Here is a 24,452-nt window from a genome sequence, read left to right as displayed (position 1 = left end):
TATGTGACTTTCACATCAGGTTCAAATTCACAGCAGCAGCTGCTTTCTACAAAAACAAGTTAACTTTCAGCATTTCTGGAGAGATCATCTATGCTAAAACTACAAAGAAAGACACATTAGCTTACCCTCATATAAATAATGCATGCCAAGGATTTTTAGTTTGATTTGCCTTCCCTTGGTAGAAATAACTTCTGTGTTTAATAAATGTCTTTGTTTCCTAATGTAAGACGAAGCAGATTTCTTGTGCGTTTCTGTGGGTTCTGCTCTGCCTCTGAAGCTGCACACTTTCACCACGGGGCACTCAGACTGCTCCTCTTGCTAATTGTCAGAGAATCTTATTAACTAGCAGGTACGATTTTCTGGACAGAGATGAAACAAGGGAAGCAATAGATTAACTTTATTCCTGCTTTTTTATGAGCCCACAAATTTGACTCTGAGCCCACCCCGTAGCTTTTGTTGTCTTGTTTTGAGACACATAAAACAGGCTTTGAACATTAAAGACCATGTCAGTGCTGTACAGAAAGAAATGGAAAATGTGACAATGAATGTGGTTCCAGAGAGGTAAAGGACTGTTACTATCCCAAAGTGTACCAAGTAGCAGTGCACCGATTGCGGTTTTTTGGCCAATCACCGATGTTAAATCTCCAATTTCCTCCTTACTGTGGAAACAGTGGTATTAATTGAACCACCCTGCATCCCCGAATAACCAAACTGTATCCATCAAATTCATCAGAATGCTTTTTTTTGGTTTATTTTCTATGATATAAAACAGCAACCTGAAAATGTGGTATTATGAAAAGTTTAAGAACGATAGCTGTTGCAATCAACATGTAGAGAAGCATAAGAGAAGCCATAAATAAAACGGATTATGAAATCACTGTACAAAATTGCCCTTAAAAAAAACCTACTCATCAGAATGGACATTGACGAGCTCATTTTAATTCATCATGCAATTAACTGAATCACTGCGACAGGCTTATGTCCAAGGACTGCACTGAAAATGCATTTTGTTTTTTGGCCTAATTGCTGGTTCTTTTCTGTGAGCAGCATTTTCTCCTTGTGGATGTGTAGGTTTTCCTCCCACGGTCAGAAGACACACACACACACCCGCACCCACCCCCACACACACACCCCATCACACACAGTCAGGTCAATTACTGTGATTCTAAGGTGTTGTCTATCAGTTTTACGTCAATCGTGTGATGGACAGTAAACCGGAGTGCACGCTGCCATTTGGCCAGCGTCAGCTTGAATAGCAGCCGGATGCGTAGGAGGTGAAATCAGACTGAAGTTTGTAGTAAAAAAAAAGAAAAAGAAGAAGGATTAATGTCACAAAATAAAACCCTGCAGGATTTGAAAACGTCTTTAATGGTTCTCATAATGACCACTTGGAAGTCTGTTGTGTCTAATTGGTCAATAAAAGAGATCACAGCTTTTGAAAATCTGTTTTGGAGTAAGATCTACTTGAACTCTCTTCTGCTTTATGAATTAAATCAAAACTGTTTCTGATTTGATAATCCACATGTTGACAGATGTGCTACGTGGTTGTAGCAGGACAAACAAACACTTCCAGCTCGGTGGTGGTATAGGTCGTATCTTGGAAAACTAACCTGAAATAAATCCTAAATTACAGGTCGAGGCAGCTGCTGGGACAAAAAAAGCCATCTCAGTCTGTTTTCTTTCCACTTTTTCTGAGAATGACTCATTGATAGAATCACATATGCTTATTTTTTAAGAGGCAATAATTTACAACACTGTACCCTACTGAGCAGCAGAGTAGACCAGTCTTAAACCTTCATAATAAATGTTTTCTTTTATTAGAAAAAAACCCCCAAAACAGTAAAATATTACCCTGAGCTGATTTTATTTGAAATATTCCAACGTTAAGCTTCCCCGACATGGCTGCAGTCAAAATAAACTAAACTTGGGAGCCGTAAATTTCTACTTTGTACGCCGTCAAAGATGTGATTGGGGTAAAACTTATAAAAGTGGTCCACTAGCGGGTATTTCAAGTCTTTGGCATGGATATGAGTGGTAAACCACAGCAATGCTATCATGGTTTGTGAGCAATATAGCCAAGGAGGCTGACGCTCCCTGAGCTCCATTACGTCCCCTGTAATTTTAGTGATTACGCTCACACTCACACACACACATATAAATGGAGTATTTCTCTCTCTCCCAAAATAAGAAATAAGTGTGTGACCATCTGTGCAAAAGTAGGACCCTGTGTTTGAATAGCTGCTCAAGCTTCAGCATGGGGAAGACTGTGAGGGGGAGTTTTATTCTTCTGTCCTGAGTACTATCCACATGCTAACAACATAGATGCACTGATACACTCTTTTCACTTCTGACTACAGAAGTGAAAAGATATCTGAGGTTCAGTATCGGCCGATACATATCCGATTCGATACAGAAAAACAGTGCTGAATTGACTTGACTTTTCTTTTTTTTATAAAAACAGACATAAATGTACTGAATTATATTTTTTGATAACTCTGCGCCAGTACAAACGTAGTCAAACATGTAAAAACAACCCAAATTTTATTTGTTCAATCAGTGCAACAGCAAATGTAAAATAAATAAACTGAAACTGGAACTGACAACAGGTCGACTACCTTGGTCAAACATGTACAAAAATAAACTGCAACAAACCTTCTTTCAAATGGTTTAGAAAGTGCAATTAGGAATTCTATTAAATAATGTAAAGCAAATAAATAATAATGAGGTCACTCAGCGCACAAAGCATAGACATAGGCTGTGTTCACTCTTCATTATTTTACAATGAAGAGTAACACAAAGTAGCTCATAACTGTATGGTGGACAAAAAAATTATAATTTAAGAACAACAGTCTGAAAAGCATGAAATGCATTTGCCCTATCTACTCGCTAAATAAAAGTTGATGAACATCATAGAAGTGACCTTAATCTTCTAATCAATGTCAGATGTCCCAGGAACAGATGAGGAATGTTTAGAAATGGTTAGATTGTAGAACAATATCAAATTGTCACCTTCCGAAACAATGGCTTAAGTAATTTTTTGCCAAACATGATTTAGGAAAAGACAAAAAAAAAACTTTTGGCAAAAAACTGACTTAGGCCATTAGTTTAGGAAGGTAGAATAGTGAATATAATTGAAGTCTCATTAAAGAGTATGACTTAAGTGCTATTCTACCAAGACATGATCATCCACCTTAAGGGATAAGGCTGAACAAGAACAGCGCAAATCAAAGAAACAGCCAAGACCACCAAAGCAATGGCTGCAAAGAGCCACAGTTTAGGTGTGAGAATCTGCTGACAAATCAATGTTTAGTCGTGCATTTCACGACTAAACATTAGTCGTGAAATGCTGTACGCCAATTAGGGGCCAAGGCAAATGTGTGGAAGACCCGACAGAAACTTTTCACTGGACATCAACCACAATGCACTGCCTCCTTGGTGACTCATGCTGTCATGTTGGGCAAATGCTTTTGTTCAGAGCTGATGGGAAGATGGATGGAGCTAAATAGAGGGTAATACTGAAAGAAAACTTCACAAGACTTCAGAGTGGGACAGAGAATCAGCTCTGTCCCATAAACAAACATTAGTTAAGGTGTATTAGAATGGCTCAGTCAAAGTCTAGGCCTAACTCTAATTAAGAAAATCAGTGGAAAAACTTGAAAATTGCTTAGCTTGAACTGCTTTGCAAAGGAGAATGGGCAAAAGTCTTCTAAATATGAAAATTGTAGCTGCAATTGCAGCAAAAGTTAGTTTTATAAAGCACACATTAAAGTTTTTTAATAGCAAAAAGTTCTGAAAATCATACATTAAGGTTGTAACGTGACAAAACGTGCAAGACATGTATAGTTCTGCTACAAACTGCACTAAGGCTGTTAACACATTTCCCTCAGAAAAATAAACCAGTCTTGCCTTATTTGTCATCCACTTGAACAGACATTTGCAAAAGTCACTTTGGATTATAACATTTCACCACAATAGTTTAGACACGAATAAGCGTCTATTCCCTGCATTTGATTCATGACCTGGTCTAAAAAAAAAAAGACCTATTGGTGCTATAATCTGTTTTCCAGTGCATGTGTTGCCCTCTGTTTGCATTGCTTCTGTCATAGTCACCAGGGTGCATTGCAGTGGGGGGGGAGTCAGGGGCCGTCGAGGTCAGAGCATTTTCTACCTCATGGTCATCTGAGCTGACACAACAACTGTTTGCTGTCACACTATTTGTTCAACTTTGTTATTTTAGTTGAAAAAAACCCGGCAAAGCTTTGAAACAATGTCAACAGCCGTACAGCCATATAGATTTACAATGTGTCTATAACAGGACAGATGGATAAAAATGTTTGCTCCTGTAGTAAAGCGTCATGTTTGGCATGCGCGACATCGCATTGATGCCTGTGGACACGTGTGCCGAGACCAGGCTTTTCTGTAGCGTGCCCTACATAGTGGAGCTACCTGACACGCCGCTCCAACTGTTCACCGTACGACAAGCGGCGTTGGTTTCGGTGTGTCGGCTTTCGAGGCCTTTCGAAGTGCAAGGAGAAACTAGACTCTGTGCGTGCTATGCGCTGTTTGTTTTACAGTAAAGCATTGGGAAGTAACGAGACCAAGGAAAAGGGACTCCACCCTTTACCATTAGTTGAGGCGGTAGACAGATGGCTGCTGCATGGGATACCTTCAGCCAGGAGGAGAGTTGGAGGGGGGAAAACTTGGCATTGCTCTGCCGCAAGAACACAGTCGGGCCTCATAAACTAGAGCACTGTGACATATTATCTAAAATACTGCAGGCAAATGAAATCTAAGCAGCATGCTAAACAAAGCTGTCATTTAGTTTCATCAGAGGAATAGGCATACCACTGAGGTACAGTTCACAAGTGTCACAGGATTTATTACTAGTGATCCATCTTGTCAAGTAAACACAAAAGTTCAGATCTTTATAAAAAATAAACAAGACAAAAAAAAAAGGATCTTGACAGTTGACACGTTTGATGTTGGGTTATGATGAAAAAGAGCCCCAACCTGAAAAATCTATCATGACTAATAAGAAATTGGCTGGACTTTTACCCTCTCTTCGGCGAGAAACCCGAGGAAAGAATGAACTCATGGGCAGGAAATGCTTGCTCTTTGAAGAAAATGCTTCATATTTGTTTCTTTCCCGTCTGACATCACTAATTGCGACAAGCTGCTCGACAGACACGAGAGGTAAAATCGAAACCTTCCTTTTTGCCTGGCAACCGGTTCAAACATTCCCCCCTTTGGCCCACTTGATGAGCCAAGGCCGAGACCTGACCCGGCTTCAGCCCTGACCTCCCCAGGAGAGGGGCCGTCTTCTGGCCGATGCGAAGACCCGCGGAGCATGTCAGGACCGCGAGAGACGCCGGGGGACGAGAGTGGGGATTCACAGGGATTCACTCACAAGCAGTTAACAAAACACACAATATGTCATGTTCATATAGACAAACTCCATGCATAGATTATCATGTCAAACAGCACTCACGAGGGACTAATCTAAAGACCTCACAGGAGAAGAATGCAGACATGAGATCGGTGCAAGAGAGAGTGTGGTTTTAGGACCAAAAGCAAAAGGAAACTGAGTTGAGTAAAGAATGGATAAGGACAAAAAAAAGCAAGAACTAGGTCAGGTATGGACAAAGTACGGAAACAAATTGACAGGAAGATAACGCCGCAACACGCAGAGCTACGAAAGGGCCAAAAAATGTGCCTGGCCTGGCCGATCATTTCTACATATGTACAGAAATAAATACAATATGTTGGAGGGCCTCGCCGATTTGAGAACTGAGATCGGAATCTTCTGTTTCTACAACTTATTGTGTTGTTAAATGACACAAGTTGTTTACGAGATGATTTAAATTGGTTTATCTGGAAAGAGTTTTTGGGACGTTACCGTAAGTCGTAGTCTGAAGGCTTTGAATGATGAAGTAGCTTTTCCAAAAGTTAGGTTTGAAACAAATGGTTTTTTAATGCACCCAAGTCTGGGGAAGAAGCCCCAGACTTGGGTGCACATGAAGACTATTAATGGTGTCTTTCCAGGGAGTGAAGCCATTTCTCAGTATTTTTTACAAACTAAAATCTGTGCCTCTGCAACCCATTTGCTTTAATGGCAGATTTCAAATTTCTGTTTCACACACTGATGCTTAGGAGAACAATTCAGGCTCTGTCCCCAAGGAGACGATTTCAGGAGTATCCGCAAAAGCTTTTTGTTGTTTACCCACACAGATTTGACTTTTTGGGAAACCAGAAGCAAACCCAGTTTTTGAAACTGGGTTCCAGAGTGGATTCATTTCAGAACGCCGTTTTCATGTTGAATTTCCATAATGAAAGAAAGGAAAGAAAAAAAAGAAAGAAGGGATGTATGGCAAGAAAGGAAGAACAGAAGGAAGACATAAAAAAAAACCCAAAAAAGGTAAAAGAAAGGACATGGTGAAGGGTAAAGTGAAAGACAGAAAAACAAGGGGGAAGAAGTAAAGGCCAAAGGAAGAAAGGACATGACCAAGGAAAGAAAGAAGGAAGGACACAATGGAGGCATGGATGAGGAAGGGAAAACATTTCAACAAGGCATAGGGATTAAAAACTGTAAGAAACAGAAATATTTTCTGTTCTTATTTTCTTTTGATGATGTTGTAGCTCCATGTCTCTCTGTCCTTCTTGTGTCTCACTGACGAATACCAAACATGGCGCTATTTGTTGTTTGTGTCGTTCTGACAGTATTGCAGCGCCACCGATTTCCCCAGCATACCTACATCATTCGCTGTGGCGCCTTAACCTGCTGCGTGAATGCACATATTTTTTATTGTTTACAAAAGTTTACTGTACTCATCTCCATGCACACAGAGCCTCAATTAAGTCTAAATCGTGACATTGTGACTCTTTGTTCCACCTAGTCTCCTGTAGAGATCTATTGTTACTCAGCTTGAACATCTTGAACCAGCAAGATGTTAGGCTAACAAAGGACTACATCCTCTGTTAGCCTAAAACAGAGAAGCACCAAAGAGAGATACAAATGTTCCTGGATTGGTTTGATAAGTGATCTATTGGTGAAAAACTGAAATATACATTATTGAATCACTATTCATTAAATGAATCAGAAGTGAAGTGCCATCATTTTCAGTCTGAAGCTGAATAAACTTTGCATATACTTTGGCTAACTTTTTGAGATTAATGAATGTAGAGATCGACAGAAACGACAAATACAAGCTCTGTTGGATAAATGGGATTTATCTTGTAATTCCTTCATTTTAGGGTCTACAGTCCTAAGAAATTACATACTGAATTGGCAGGTCAAACTTCAAAGAAAGCCAGAAATCACTTTCAGCCAGGAAATTGTGATTGGTGTATCTATAGTCCTTGTTACACTGTCTTTACACAGCACAGCAAGAAACAAGAAAAGAAAAAACATCCCTACCTGAGACAAGCTTTGTAAAAACAAAAAAAAGACTTACTTAACTCTCCTTTTTCCAACACATTTGTATGTTTTCTTGGTTTTGGAATTAAGTAAAACATACACTACATGTTGTGTGCTTCTTAAAAACATTACTCAGGGAGGGTTACAATAGTCGTTCAATAAAATTGTTCCTTTATAGACCTTAACATAAAAATGTCTGTGGCATTGGTTAGCCTCCTTTACATCAATGCTGTTAGCAAACAAATCCTAAATTTGCTATAAAAACTTTTAAAGAGAAAGCTGACATTTGGTATGAATATTTTGCATATTTTTGAACAACAAAAAAAGAATAAAATTTTTATAAAATACTGGGCATTTCTATTCAAACTGAAAGTTCTGTGTTGTATAGGATAACACTTCTTAAGTCTTAACGTTGGAAATACATCGAGTTTTCGCTGCATCATCTCCTCAGTACCTCTAAAGTATGAATGAATGCTTTAATGATGCTCTGACTCAGCTTAATCAGTGAACTTCCAGCATGTCAACTGTGTAGTATAGTTTACTTTACAATTAATGCTTGAAGGTTACCGTGGTTAAGTACAGATCTGCTGCTAAACCTTAATCAACTATAAACTATGGAATCAACAAACAATGAAACAAAAACTGGAATCGGTTTCGTATGGGCAGATTCCGTAGCTTCACAATAATGCCTACTTATTGTGAAGGGCTAACTTTTTTCCCCGAGTTAGTCCTTCCGACAGTCTTAAGGACGCCCTGATTATTGGGTTGGCTCTAAAGATAATCTTATGAGATATTAAAGCTGTGTATGATGTGATAAGAGTGATCGAATCCGCTCAGAAAGATGTCGGGATCGCTCCGCTCTAAAATTGGGGATATTTAACAAGTTGGATTATTTTGGCCAGATATTGCAGTGTGTGGTGTTCCTTGAGGACAAATGAGAACACAGCTTGTTGAATGTGACTTGTAGCCAATCAGAAAGTGAAAAAGGAAGACACAGCAGACAAAATAACTTCCATGGCAACCAAAAAAGTCCAGGCCACCAGACTTCACTTGCGCCCCCACCAGGGTAAGCATGGATAGTTTGTTTATTATAGGCTCTTTTGTACGCCAGTACCAGTGATAGAAAAGATGGGTTAAAAAATCTCTTTGGTGACAGGATTGGAAGAGCAATGGCAACATAGTATGGCCAGTATGTGAACACATAGTGAGACTGAGGTCTGTGTCGTTTTTTATTCACCGAAACTCCATAACCACTGCCTATCTTTACCAGTCTATTGACACTTTGATTAGAATTAAACAACTGAAGTGAAACTGGTCTTCCAATAACACATAACTACATTTTCAAATTTCCTGTCAACTTTAAACATTTTCTAACTCAAAAGGCTATTGGATGACTGTCCTAAACCAGGCCATACTGGACTTATGAAATAAGACAGTTCTAATGGTTCCCGCGCTACTGATTCCCAAAACTATGCTAATGTAACCGACTTGTTGCTCCAAAGTTAGCAAAGGCACCAAGTTCGGTAAGGTAGACTAAAGTCAATAGTTCAGCATACAGTCATTGTAAAAAAAGAAAGCAAAGAAAAAAGCTTTTACAAATTGTACATGGAGTGGTATTTTTAAGAACATTATTTTCACACACACATATCCATTTTTGCTTTATCAGTAGATCTGAATAACTTCACAATTTGGTAAAGGCTAGATCATTTAAATGTTAAAACTTTAGAAGGCATGAGAATTATACTTTCTTTTCCCACCACTATGACTGGCTTCTTTGAATGCATCAGCCAGGCCAACATGACATAACGACTAACACAAGCCTCACAGACCTCCACTTTTGTAAGGCCGTTAACTCCAACGATCAGTCAAAAACAGGACAGGCCAAGTGGTGAATTGGATGTTTTATAGCATGCCTTTATTGTAAGAAATATTTGTGCAGGGTGAAGAAAACATTAGTCTCCACACCAGCTCTCGTCTACCCCCTTCCTTCCTTGCATTGTATTTTGCGAGGGTGTGAGGTTCTTTAGAGAGCTAATTGATGGTGGAGACAAACACAGGCTGACAGGCCTTTAAATAAGTGGCAGACGGGCCTCTTTCACATGTCACTGTCCTCTTCAAAAACCTTTCTCTCTTTGACCCCCCGTCGCGATTTGGACTTAGGTGCCCTTCTCATCTAAGTCACATTTGATTAAAAAATCGGAGCTTAAAAGCAAAAAAAAAGATCAATAATGTTGGTATAGACAGAAACCTCTCAGAGTCAAACTATAACTCTGCTGTAGGACGTAGGAAGGACAATGTCTGCCACTGTGTACCAAAGGAACACAAACAGGCCTTTAGCATCCTGTCTTAGAGTGGGATTTGTTATTGTTTGTTGTGTGTGGGGGCCTGGGGTTTTTAGTATGTCCACACAGCTCTGCGGCTCAGGAGGTGGGCGACAATGTTATTTTTCCATGCATGTGTGAAACAAAGGAACAATTTGGAAACGTCAGAGATGGCAACAAAAATCACAGAATGTCTATGTGCTGTGAAAAGTCTTTGCCTTTTTTCTAAAATATAATTGCGCTTTATATGAAATCACATAGATATGGCAGCTGTTTAGGCGTTTTTGCTAAATTCTGTTGATCTTAAAAGACCTTTTGCCACGAAGCTACACAAATGTGTGACCTTTTTAACTTAAATCAGAGCACTTAGAACCATGTTTTTTTTAATTATCTAAATTGTAGCAAATCTAGAGTAGAAAATATTATGAGTGGTCCATCATAATTAAACAATGTACCTTGAAACAGTGTTGAGTAAATGTAAGTAGAGTAACGGTACTTCTTTGTAATTTTTCACCTTGAAAAACTGAATACAGGTGTTTTTCTTTGACAGTATTTTATAGTCTCCTATTAATAGATTTGCAGGACAGCGCTAACATCTAGTAACAAAACATTACAACCATATATAGCATAGAGGTGGATGAGGCAACGTTTGCAAACACTTCCCCATAAAACCAGATTACACAAACACGGCACACGAAACAAACTTTGTCTAGGTTGTTATCATAAAACCACACTGGGCAAACAGGAACTGAAAACATTGCAAAGCTTGAGCATAATTATTTTCTTCTTGTCTGGGGACATAACCATAAGTTTGGCCATAAGGAATATCTTTTTTTAAACATATACTAAAAATGTCTTTGATAGGTTTATATTAGCCCTGAACAATATATCAAATGTCTAAATGTATTGTGGAATCAGTAAAGTGCAAAAAACTAAAATTTAGAAGACTAACATAGGCTAACATCGTCCAAGTGTAGTATTCATATTTTGAATTATGCTAGAGCTACCCGAGGTAAGCCAATGTGTTGTTTTTACATGTTAGACCAAGGTTGTGAAGCTGTTGGTGTATCTTAAGTCTGCTGTACTGGTGCAGAGTTACAAACACATTAGTAATTCAGCACATTTATGTCAGTGAATTAATTGACTTAAGAAATATCTTAAGTCAAGCTCTGTTTTTCTGTATCGGATTAGTTTGGGATAATATTAAACCTGAAAAGTGAAGTGAAAAAAGTGGATCGGTGAATCCCTAAAGCTAATCAGGAACGGACTACAATATAGGAATAGACCTATAAATATTTAATTTTGGAATTCCATAACTTCCAGACTCAGTTCTGAATCATGTTTTACCATTTCAAACAGTAAATACAACATTTAATAGTGGCTTAAATTCTGCAAAACCCATAGACTGTAAGAAGATGGATGGACGCATTAACAGAATGTAGGCATGGATGGGTGAAATTATGGTATTTACTGAGTTACCTGTTTGAGTTTAGAGTTTCAGCCAGCATCAAGATACTAGAACTGTTTTAAAGGTTCACCTTAAAATTACAACTTCAAAACAGCTTGTAATGTAATTAGCTAACATGTGGCTACTCATTTGTTAAATTCATCCATGAGGTCAAACACAGAATGCTTACTATTATGAGTATAGTCTTTCAAATTAGTATTGCGTACATTAAAAGATTATGTAAATGTCTTTTCGTTTTATCTAAGCTTTTAATCTCGAGTCGATCACGCACCTTCCTGTCTTTACTGCATATAAGCAGCAAGAAGAAAACACAGGCTTCTTAATTCTCAAAAGAAAACCAAGCCTTAAAACCAACCAAAATCCCATTTTTCATCCTATCCATGCTTTGTCCCTCTAAATATTCTCACTAAAAAGATATGTAAGGCCAAGCATAGTCATCATTCAGTGATACAGTGAACAGTGGACTAAACACAGAGCCCACTGTCCTCCTCGGGAACTAACTAGACTACTGTAATTTTATTAGACTGCTGTAAAATAGTGAAAACACAGCTTCCCACATTATGCAGGGACAGAAATGGGAAATTGAAGTATTTTTGTTTTTTTTAAATGATTAGCAAGATTTGAAAGATTGCCCAAATTTTCAGACAGTCTTGTCAAGGACTTAATATAGTGTCAATAAACTAATATTTGATAATGTGGTTCGAAAGATTTATAGTAGTGATGTTGCTTAATGCAAAGCTTTTTTACAATAATAACCACAGAGCAAACCACTTCATAGGAAACTTAACTGGAATCTGATTTATAAGAAGCATTTATAAATAAGACACAGAGCTTGAAACAGGAAAGTAGCCACTTTGGCATAACAACAAAAAATATATGATAGAAATTCAATTAAACCCGAATCAGCCAAGAAACGATCTATTTTTTATGCAAACAGCATCAGGGTTTTGTTATTTTTTGGGAGTGTTGAATCATCAGCACATTAGCAGTAACCACTTCTCAACAGAGGACGGAAATGAAGCAAACTATGAGAAACCTAGCTGCTTTCAGCAGTCGATAGAAACAGGATGCAGGTTGGTCAGTGTGGCATCGCCAACATTATCATGGTCAAAGGAAGTTAATTTTCTCAGCCACCCACCTTTCCAGACGCATGCAGAACTCTCAGTCTTTTTAAGTCAGATATCAAAGAGCTAACCTCGATTCACGTCTACCACCTACTTTGAACAGAGTACAGTACCCAGGTCATCCAGATGTGTTTAAACTGAAACACAACCATTGTGATTTCACAGGAACAAAATTTCTTCAGCTATTCTTTAATGTTAATTCACTGCAGTCTGACATTATTTTTGATAATTTTCCATCTATTATGTCTAGACTTCAGAGTGGATATCCAGCTTTTTTGCCATGTCTCCTCCTATATCTGACCACAGATGTTTAATGCTAATATAAAACTTGACCAGTAGTCAAGTGTGTAGTTGGATTTCTGCCTTGAAACTCAACTTGAATCAGGGCTTCCCTATAAGCCTGGCTTTACTTGCCCCCTGGTACCCTACCAAAAGGCTCAGCTAGATTTCTGTGGGAAACCCTGTGAATCATTTTAATTTAAAAAAAGAATACATTGAAATGCATAAATACAATTTAATTGTTAATCGTCTACCAGGTCTGGGACATGGGGGGAGGTGGAATTGCCTTTCAATAAACTACCCTGTTGTGTGACATGTACTGCAATCAGTGCAATATCTGATATTCCAACACTCTTTTAGAGCCACAAAACGAACTGGACAGTTGTTTTGCTGCAATCCAAGTAGAGGCAAAAAAAATAGAACTCCAAATTTTGCCAGAAGTGAGCAGGACTCTATGTTATAGCAGCCAGGCAAGTTGAAAAAGAGGACAGCAGAGAAATGTCTTCCACTTTCCTTTATAAATATTTAACAGAAATGAAAACTGCAGTTTATTTGTTCTCCCTGTAAAACACTTTGATCAGGAGGAGAAAATGTATTCAGATTCAGTCTGTCTGAAAACAAGATTACTGGGAAACTTGCAAAATGAACTCAGAGTACAGTTGGTAAAAAAAATTTAAAAAAGTTCTGCAATCCAGGTGTGCAAGGTCGAGCTGCAACTTTTAATGCAACATATGCATCTGAGCTTAGATCTGTTAAACAACTCACATTGGCGAAGGTCTTTTTGGACAATATGTGAGATATGGATAATTCCACGTCACATTCACATTTTACAACCTTCTCATAATTGCACTTGCAGTCTTCTTTATAGTTTTCTGATTTATAGTTTCAGTTGTGCCATAATATCAGCACACTTTGTGTTTTTTGCTGCTAGGTTCAGTTGTGTGTCAAACAATAACACTTGTTTGTTATGCGCATAATACATTTGATCCAACATTACCATAAACTAAGTTTTTTTTCTAGAAAAGTGGCGGTGAGAAATTAAGCCACTGAAGAATAACAAGCCCTACTCAGTTGCATTACCACAACAATCCTGAGACTTTAAATTCTTACTGAAGAAACACACAAAGTTGGCTGGTTTCAGTATCAGCATGTTGGATAAAAATAAAACCAAAAGACACGCAGAGAAATAAAAAGTTTATAAAGAGACACTAATTTCTAAGTAACTTTTGAGCAGAAATCCAGGTTGTTTTAAGTCAATAATTCCTCAATATTGATGAAAAAGTACTATTTCTACTGGAAGATTATTTCACTTACAACATGGGGAAATGTCTTGTTTTAAGTGAAATAATCTGCCAGTACTTTTTCATTAATATTAAAGAATTATTGACTTAAAACAACCTCCTATATCTTGCTCAAAAGCTGCCTATCAAATTGTTTTGTCTTATTTAAATTGTACCAAGATACTTGCATTAGAAACTAAACCAAAAATACTCAGTAAGATTTTTAGTTTTTACAATGTTGGAAAGTTCTGACCTTCTGACTCCGATAACATTAAAGTAAAATAGGAATATACTGCTGTTTCTCCATAAAATTATCGCTCTATTTTTTTTGAAAATACTCTCTTTATAAACTTCTTACATCTCTGCGCATCTTTTGGCTTTATTTTTATCCAACGTACTGATACTGAAACTAGCCAACTTTGTGTCTTCCTTCAGTAAAAATGTTTGCAGTGAAGGCTGTTCTCATTTCAACTAAATGAAACTGTGTTGTTACTGAAGATGATTGTTTAATTCAAGCTAGACGGAGGTGAGAAAAGTAGGCAGGGGTAGCTATTGTTTTACCCCCTACAGTAAGATGTATGCCAACAATCTTTGTGTACTTCCAAGAGAGATAGCCCAGCAGATAGCAGAGCCCGGTTTTTGACTGGTGGGTGTTAATAATCTCCCACTTGGGTGGTAGGGGGTGGGTCAGCGCACACAACTCACTGTGTGCCCATCCCACAGCTCAAAGGACTGAAACAAATAAGATTGAGAGGTGAAACTCAGCCACACCTGTTTCCCATAACCTTTGTGCTCCTCTCCTGGGGGGTTTGACTGCTGACTATGCACATCCTGCAAGTATAACTCTTTAATACGGACTATAAACCACAGCGTGTCCCAGTGACCCTCATGTAAGTCACAAAGCGTGATCTTTTCATTTTAGGGAAAAACCCTGATTCCTGAAAACAGCAGGCAAAAAGGAGTTAAAAAATGTCTCCCTCTGTTCATTCACAGCAGATAATTAACCAAGGAAATATCTGGAAGCCATTTATATAGCCACGTTTCCTATGACTCAGTGACTAAAACAGTAAGTTCCTGTCTGTCCAAGATTTTTTTTTGTTTGACAGGACATAGCATAAATCACAGTGAGAAAATATTGCTGTTAATATTAGCATTTCAATGTGTTTTCATAGCATTCTATCATGTTCCTTTCCATTTAAAATGCCTAGTTAATTACATATTAATGCATGGAATCGAGACCAAAGATGAGGTTAGAAGCAATGGCTGGCGTGATTCTATATTTAAATTTTAAGTATTTATTTTCCTAATCTGTCTGTTGCCCTGAGCTCATTTATTCAAACAGAAGATGTATATCTCTAAGGGCAAACTCAAAGACATTAAGACCCATTAGGAAAGCTTTTTCGTTTTTTTAAAAAAAACGTTGAAGTTTCCAGTACGTAGCAACCATCTCACACAAGATCAAATCTACAAAGACCTTGGCCATATAGAGTTAAAGCTTCCCTTAAAAATATAAGAGCATTACTGTCAGCCTCAACAAGCACATGACGCTGTATTATGTTGTATTTCATTTGCATTCTCATTCATTTTTCACCTTATATGTTTAGGTGAAGGCCATGGTTCAGTTGTTTGTATTTAATTACGGAATGGATCAAAGTTGCTAAGAGCTGAAGCTAACAGTCATCTGTGTGGATGCTGTTACTAAAGTGAAAAAGACACATAAGTTTTATTCAGTATCACTTATAGGGCTGGCCGATAAAACAGTAACAGTATGTATTGCGATAAACCCGTTATCAATATCAACGGAAAATATGCCTGAACTTCGATCCAGAACCACATGTGGGCCTGTCACCATAACAAATTTTGTTAGACGATAAATTGTCCCAGAAGCGATTGCGATAAATGATAATATTGTTGTTTTGAGATCATATTCAAGTAATATCCAGATAATGCAAGAACACATTCTCAAAGCGCAATAAAATTTAGATTCTAATGTACATTTAACACTGGAACATTTTAAATATCCCACATAAATAAACAAAGCAACAGAAACAACAAATAAAATGAATTAGAAAGTCTCTAAACAAAATGGTCCTTTAAAAAAAGTCTAGTTGAGACTTTATCATTCAATTTTGGTGGAAAGAAAGAGAAAAACAATAAATCATGCAAATGAAAATTACTGAGCTTGTTTTAATTTATGATGTGTTCAGCTGATTATTGATTATTGGTTATTGTGACAGGCCTGACCGCACAGCATTCTGGGGAATTTAGGCAGATGAAAGGTTTTCACAGCTCAAACTTTAAGTTTCAGCTAAGTAAGGCAGGTGGGATCAACTAACTCACTCACTCTTTGCTTAGCTAGCGAGTTCAAGAGGAAGCTGTGGACAAAAGAGGAAAGGTTATGTCACCAGTTTGGCAGTACTTTGGATATCCAAATTTACAATTTTGTATATTTAAAACAAAAAAACTAATCAATAACTACCATAGATATGAAGCGCTTATATCATGATATGTTTTTCAGCCATATTGCCCATTGCTAAGTATTGAGGTGCTTACAATTAAGTCAGAAAATGCAGAGATGTAAGAAACGACCTAAGAGGGAGCAGTGTTTTTTATAATATGGCAAGACATTTCTGCAGTTCAGGTTGTAAGAGAGAGAGAGCAAAGGTTTCTGTAGGTAAGTGGAAGGACAGCAAAGTCTTGTGTTGTATTGTTTTGACTTGTCAATCTCTATCAGCTATGGAATGTGCTGGATTTAGAAATGTTGGAAACCTCATGATTAAGGATCTATTAAATTCTTTGGAGACTGTTCTTGTAATGTTAGCTACCCTAACGTAACTGCAAAAGAAAGGCTTGACAAAACATTTTGAGTGTAGCTACAATATTTTTCTGCTATTAGCAACTAAAAGAAATCAGAAATGGCTAAAATTGGTGTTGGCAGCTCAAAGCCTAACAAAAAAAACAGAATCAGTCAAATAAATTCTGATCAGTGTATCTCTTTTATAGATTCAAAAGGTCCCAAGTCATGTTTTTTTTTTTTCGGTTGTAGGAATCGTTCTATCAGGATATTGATTCGCCCATCTTCGTGAACCACAGTATCTCCATTATTTCTAGTCTGCTCTGCTTTTTCTTCCACTGTGTCAACCTTTGTTATTGCTGTTCCTGTTTTTTGTCTATTGATAAAAACTGCCAAACTGTAACCTTTTTTTCCAGTCCAAGTTGAACTCGCAAATTGTTCTTCTCGTTTTCAGCAGGCTGCAAAATTGCCAGCTGAAGAATGAAGTGCATACAAAATGAAGCATTGGATTAAAAGTTCTAATTAATATCCAGAAAGTGATGCTTTTTCTGTCTTCTTGTGTCAAGTTTTCCCTTCACTATGTTAGTCTTTTCCTATTAAGAGACTGCCTAATGTTAATGGGCTTTTTGTCCTCCCCCGTCTCCTCGCCCTCTTTCCTGTCTGCCTACTCTCGCAAAAAAACAAAACAAAAAAGAGCCACTAGTGCCACAAAAACTCTTTGGAGAAAAAAATGGAGAAAAAAAAGATATTTTACCTTAATCACATTTAAATGCCCATTTGTAGTGGCAGGATTTTCAGTGGAAGAATAGACAAAATTAAAGGCTTGGATAGAAAATCAAAAGTTTGGGTAGAAATGTCTGACCCTAAAATTATCTGCGTCACCAGAAGAGCCATAGTTGTCATGGTAACAAACCTTTGCATTAGTTTCCAAAATTGTTGAAGAAAAAATAGTTATTAGACTAAGATGTCTAAAATTCTGCAAAAGCTAGCCCGGCGTCATGCAGTATTTTATGAATATCATAAATGCTGTTTCAGCAAAGTACACCAACAAAGAAATGCCCTGTTCAAGCAGAACACCATGCAGTGAAAATACTTTTATGTGCAAACTAAAATGCAACTTTGGGAGCTACAAAATGAATCCAACCAACTCAATTTACTGGAGGTACAGTAGGAGACTTTTTGATGACCAGATCGTTTTGCAAATAAACACAATTCAATATTGATTTGTCAATAAGCTTGTAAATGTTGTTTCTCCTAGGCAACCTGAATTTCCTCGACAACCCTTAGAAGTCAAGTGAAAAAAAAATACAAACGAAAGTCAGTAAAAGGAAGTTTCCACAATCATAATATCTGAACTTCATCTGTAGGCATAGGGAAACACGGCACCAGTTATTTAGGAAAGGAGAAGTGTGAATGACTGTTTGGGTGACTGCTGATACAGTTTTAGACTTCATGTGTTCGACTGGGTGTGTCTGCACGAGCTTTGTGGCAGGGTGTGACCTCTTTTGTAGATAAAAGTAGACAAAATCAAATAAAAATAAGAAACCACTCCCCCTGACATTTGCTTGGGTTCTTTGAATATGCTTTAGATGCCTTGTAAAAGTATTCAAACCCCTTACTTTTTTTTTTTGTTTTGTTTCTTACATTTGCAACTTTGCAACCATTTTGTTTGTGGGATTTTATTCGATAGACAAAAGCAAAGAAGGGCGTAATTGTGAAGTCAAAGGAACCCACATGATGCTCAACAATTTTTACAAGTGAAAATTTGAAAGGTGAGCCATGAGTTTGTTTTCAGTCTCCTTAAGTCTTTATACCCATAAAGAAAATCCAGCTATAGGGACGTCAGTGCTGCTGGTACGTGTTTAAAATTGAGATGCTATTTTAGGCCTGAATAGCTTTGTTGATAGGCTAGGTCCTTTTAGCACGACTTCAACACAACAGTCTTTTCCAGGGTTTCATCAGATTGTTTTTTGAAGCAAAAATGAATCTCCAGTGGGCCAAGGAAAGTGACTTTGTGGTCCATCACTGTTGTCTGCTGATGTCGCGTGTGCATGAGAGATTTATGGGCTTTCCAGAAACACAATGCAAAGGTTCCAACTTAGGACTTTTGTATGTAAAAAAAAAAAAACAGAAAAAGTGATTATTGCAATAAAAGTTTGAAGTATGTCGCTTGTGTACTCAGTTTTGTCCAGAACAAAAACGCGATTAACTGCATTAAAATCTTTAGCGCGTTAAAATATGTTGTTAATTAATCAAAACTAAGATGTTAAAGTCCTGACCCTAATATTAAGCCAGGCTCGCAAAATCTGTTTCAGGAATGATGAATGTTTTTTTTATTTTACTTTCTTATAGATAAACAAAACTAGGACAAGGATAGGCCGCATTGATACGCCTATCAATGCGGCATGTGCTCATGCTGAAATGTTCATGCAAACAATTTACATTCACTCCGTGACTGATGGATATCCACCATATTTAGCATCCCAAAACTGACCCCTAACCATACTTAAATGTTCATACAAGAATAAATATGAATGTGTAGCATCATCAGAGCCCAGGCTACATTAATGTATACATTAGAGGGTCAAAATATCTACAGAAATCACAGATTAAAATATGTTAAGGGACACAATCTTGATCAAGAACTGATAGAGTGAGCTAAACTCTGGAGTTTTAGCTCCAATCTCATTAATGGACCACCAGGGAGTTTCCAACGTCTGACAGTCAGTCACATCTGTCGTGGAAAAAGGAAGCAAAGGGTGGAGTCAACAGAAGCTGGTGACCACAGCCTGCTCCCTGAACCCCACACAAAAAAACTCAATGTCCCCACAACAAAGCCCTGCACTCATCTGCTCCTGGCAGATAAAACCCTGCCTGCGTTTAAAGTGATTAAGATCATTCAATCAGCCGCGGCACAAACCGAGTTTTAGGATCAAATTAAAAGGATCAAAATGGGTGAGACAGCTGTCCGCTCAAACTAAAACATTCAATTGATTTTGACCTTAAACGTGTGGGGTTTGAAGTTAGCACTTCAAAAACTGAAATAAGAAAAAGGCGGGAGTGTAGACTATTTCCCAGGGTGCTTAGCGGTAGCTTTTTGTTTTTGTGTTGCACCGTGAAGGAGATGGAAGCGTGCAACTTTGACCTATATCTTATGAGTTTTTAGAGGGCCAGCATTATGTGGTTTCAAGGCCCATAAAACCATTTATAGCACTATGTTACCTTCAGTTGTTATAAAAATGCTACATACGGGATGTGCTGTGGTGGCAGGTTAAGCACAACCCACATAAGGAGGCCTTAGTCCTTGACGCGGCTGTCGCAGGTTCGATTCCCGGCCTGACGACTTTTGCCGCATGTCTTCCCCCTTCTCTCATTACTGACTTTCCTGTCAATAAACTATCAAATAAAGGCCACTGGAGCCAATAAAACCTTAAATAAAAAAAGCTACATATATCAAATATGACTTAAAAGAAATTTGACTTTGTAATTGAAAGCCTTGAAATTGGGCCTCTGTCTCTTTAAAAATTCCTGTTATATCTGAAGTCATCACAACAGTTGTCATCACAACTCTATTAACCCTTTAACGTTTCTACCAGCGTAGCTCTGAGAAGCAGCTCGTATAACGAGCTCTGCAGATGTGCAGTTCCACCCGATGTTTTGCTAATTGGCTAGTCTGAGGGAGCTGAGAAGGGGAGTCACCTGGGAGGGCTGATCTGTGAGGTTAACATTCCAAGGAGGAGATGCGCCTCGTAGGCGGAGCTAGGTCCACCCAGGCATTTTGCACAGCTGAATGGTTGCCACTGGAGATTAGAGAATTTCTCAAGCATGTTTGAAAGAATCAAGGCAACACTCCAGCTATGTTTTTGATGAGGGAATAACATTATAATATGATGTAAAGCTAAAAGAAAAAACGTTTATTTTACATAATACTGCCCCATTCATTTTAAAGCAACTATCAATTTGCAGTGGTTGAGGATAATGTCTTCTCAAAATGCTTAAGTTCTGTTCAAACTAAATGTTTCTGAGCAGTTTTTACTTGCCTTTTCAAGGCAACAAGTTAACTTTCACTTTCAAGTTAAACCAAATTCAAATATTTTACAGTGTACTTAAAAATCAGTTTCTTTGAATAATTTTAACAACAAACAACCAGCGTGCAGAAGCAGATCATTTTTCCCAACCTATACTAATACTTAAAACAGACTATCACTCAAAGTAGATTTAAGGTATAAATGGCATCTCTGCATTAACACTACAATAGCCGGGCAAGCCAGAAGGTGATTATCTGTATTAAGTTATAGGACTATCGTGTCAAACAAAAGGTCCTGAGGTCCTGACCTCAGGTGCCCTGCGCCATGTGGTAATGGTGCTATTAGTCTCTCCAGGGATCATATCTGCTCTGTCAGTAATTCCTCTTTTTTTTTCCAAATCTATTTCGGACTCTGTAATTTCGATGGCTCCATTACTCCATTATTTATTTATATTGTGAATCACGCGGCCCCTGAAGAAGAAACCACACGACGTTGCTCTTCAATTACAGACCTCACAGTCTGTAGCCACGCCTCAGACGAATCCCCTCCTCACAGCTCCGTCTCCTCCGAACCAGAAAGTCAAGCAGCGCCTTTGCCACCAAAATTCTCTTTCAAACTTGCATTTCCAGCAAGCAAAACATGTTACAGTTTTTGTTTTCCACTAAAGCTGGTTCTTTTCGGCCCGGTTTATAACAAACTTGACCGTGAAGGTGACCATGCCTGCATCCACGAGGCACCGAGGGAGCAGCGTGTTCAGATGCTAATCGGCTAAGATTGCAACAGTGTGTTGTTTATCAGCTCTCCACGTTGATTTACGACGCCGTGTTTTGTGGGTACAGACAGAAAAAGAACGGTATGAAGAGGATTCTGCAAAAGAACATGTGTCTGGAGTCTGTCTATGTGTGTGTGAGATAAAGAGAGAGAGAGCTACAGAAATGGAGTTGGTTAGAAAAAAGTAGTCATTATATGAACAGTTTTGACTAATGTCAGAAGATTTCCTCGGGGGGGGGGGCTTCATGATTTCAACCCAGCTCTAATTACAAGCTAAATTTTGCAGATTTTCTGGCAAGATAACATGAGAAAACGAATGCGGCGATTCACCAAGCGGAGTTATTTAGTGAGCTGATGGTTTCTTTTCCACCGTTTGCTTTCTCTTGATGCTTCTTCTCTTTGTTGAACGCTTTAGTCTGGTGAGTGCGTGTTTAACAGCGTTTCTTTCCTGAAAAGAGGCAGCTATAGCATCTCTATGGAGAAGCTATCGCTGCCATTAGTTTGTTTCTCAGTTTCTCTGTTTAAATGTGGTTCTGTTTCTTTCCTAGCCCTGACTTCTGCATGACTTTTGGGGACCAGAAATATTTTCAAACAGACAAATTTCTGATTCTGGAAAGCGAGGAGAGGCTTTATAGGACGGTACTTTAAGCCAGCTGATAAGCAGTGCACAGCATCAGGTGAGGGATGAGCAATGCCCTGCTGTATGGCTCAGACAGCCGGAGACAACGCTGGACGCTCAAGGGCTTTCTCTGGCGTCTCAACAAATAATTTTTAACCATAGGATTGACAATTTATTTTTAACAGTTTTAAAATTGTAACATTTAAAACGTATCTACCAGGTCCATGAGTAATAAGGTCCTCTTAAATAGAACAGAATCACAATATATGTCCACCGCAAATGTAAACACGCAGGAACATGTCAAAGATCAGCAATTATCAAAAATAGGTACAGTGGTACAACTTATACAAAAGAGAAATGTGTATTAAGATTATGTATAAACTGTACAATTTGTCTTGTTGTTTTTGCGCTAAAACAGAATATCGGTATTTATGCTGATATGGAAATTTGCGCTAAAAATTCTGGGACTGTAAATAATAGCAACTTTTTGGGCTTTCTGTCCGACAACTTATGCCTGTTTGTAAAAGGGATTTGAAATATCTGATGTGCATAGTGCTACATACTCTGCATTAATTCAGTTAGTGAGTAAACAATTAAGCATGGCATACAGGAAAACTCTACTCCCTATTTCACGGGTTTGCTGGCATTTATCTCTATTCTATTTTCTTTTCTTTTTTTCCTGCCCTTGGCTTCATTGATGAATCCGGCGGTGCACTGTAAGGTGCTATTTACTCAGCAGCCGCCTGTGTTTGTCCCCTGTTCCGCCGTGTCCTGTAATCCCAGCTCAAGGGTGGGACACAGCAAAGTTCTCCAGCTGCTCTGCCCGGGACAGCTCGGGACGGGAAGGTGCTCTGGCTGGCAGGCAGCCCAACTTCAGGTCAATACTTCCAGAGACTTTGCGGCTGCAGCAGTGGCTCTGCCTTAAAATAAGTCTCCCCACCATCCCCACCACCCCCTCCACCCCTCCACACAGAGTCGGCGCTGCATCCCCTCCTTTTCTGTATCACATAACGTCTCTTTATCCACCCTCCTGCCCCCCCTCATCCCATCTGCATCCAACATCTTGGCAAACTTTTCACATCAGGCGCAAACCCTCTTTGCCTACCATAAGTGACGCCCAGATTATTTCGTGTCGTTTCTATTTTTGTCCAACCGCAAAAAGAAGAAGAAAAAAAAAACTGTGCTGCTGCTGCTCAATGGGCTCCGAAGCCATCTGAGTGGAGAAATCCCAGCCGGTATTTCCCTCACATTCCCCGCATGATGTTAGCTACAAGTACCCGTTGCTGCAAACTGTGTGCATAATCAGCCCTGTTAAATCAGAGTTAGCGCACAGAAGTTGTCACTCGAACTCATTTAGATCTTGTTTTTGAGGTGGCTCGTTTTTGGTCTGCAGCCGCTCCGAGTTTAACACCGTTTCACAGATATGGTACCGGAGTGGCATTCAAATGGATCAAGAATCACGGTTTAGCTAACGGTCAACGGATGCCTGCGGTGACTTTCTGTCGCTCTCAAACAGTGGCCGTCGGGAGACAAGGACTGGTCCCGTTTTATAGTTAACTAACACATACAACTACCGGGAGCCTGGAAGAGTAGAACACGGTATGAAATGTTAATCAGTGCAGTGCTGGTCAGTTCGGCTGTGCGGATTCAAAGTAAAGAATGGACCGAGAGCGGCGCCACCGCAACTTCTCTCCGCTACCAAGAAAAGTAGCTCGAGCGAAAACAAGCAGAAAAACCGTTAACTCACCGGCGGCTCCGCACAGGATGAAAAAGGACGTTAAAAGTCGCATTCCGTCATTCGGTACTGTCCTCCGGTTCGTGGGTCTAGTCTCCATGGTTTCTCCGTGTGTCTGTGCGTTTCGGCACTTTCAGTATGTCCTCCTTTCTCCTCGCTCGTGCCTTCTCTCTCTTTCAGGATGGTTCGGCTCGCGCTCCTGTGGAACTGCTCTCCATAGCAACGGAGCCGCATGGGCTGTACCACTTTTAACAGGACAACAAACAGAGCACAATACGCCTCCTTTAAATGAAATTTAACTGGTGTTATAAATCCATTTACTTTCACCATCTGGTCAATATGACATGCAAAATATAACATTTGTATCGATTAGCAAAGAGAAACATGGCGAAACGTAGCTTTGTCAACTCTAATGGGCGCTCTGTTGTTAGATCATGTCAGTCTTTTGTGAATGTATGCCTAATTTATATCTAAAATTACAAATAAGAAATATCACAACTCTTGAGAACTGCACCATCTCAAATCAAACATCAAATATCAGACAAATCAAACGTCCTCCCAGTGATACAATAAGAATTGAAACTCTCTCAAAGATGTGCGCTGACTTTATAGCCTACTA

At 38.8% G+C, this 24,452-nt stretch overlaps 1 protein-coding gene across 3 annotated transcripts in view; it reads right to left on the bottom strand.

Moving 5' to 3' along the window:
- The window catches only part of nectin3a (nectin cell adhesion molecule 3a), a 52,289-nt gene extending 28,224 nt beyond the window's left edge, over window positions 1-24,065 (bottom strand). For 2 of the 3 annotated variants that reach the window (XM_028045595.1, XM_028045596.1), the window contains exon 1: window positions 23,846-24,062. In XM_028045595.1, the coding sequence (XP_027901396.1) occupies window positions 23,846-23,933 (88 nt within the window). In that variant the 5' untranslated portion in view covers window positions 23,934-24,062. Of the gene's footprint in view, window positions 1-23,845 lie in introns of all 3 variants that reach the window. The other variant, XM_028045597.1, reaches the window with a different exon arrangement.
- Between the last annotated feature and the right edge of the window lie 387 nt (window positions 24,066-24,452).

This window comes from Xiphophorus couchianus, chromosome 18 (assembly GCF_001444195.1).
Source record: "Xiphophorus couchianus chromosome 18, X_couchianus-1.0, whole genome shotgun sequence".
NCBI classification, from domain to species: Eukaryota; Metazoa; Chordata; class Actinopteri; order Cyprinodontiformes; family Poeciliidae; genus Xiphophorus; species Xiphophorus couchianus.
This window is presented reverse-complemented; position numbering and strand designations above follow the sequence as displayed.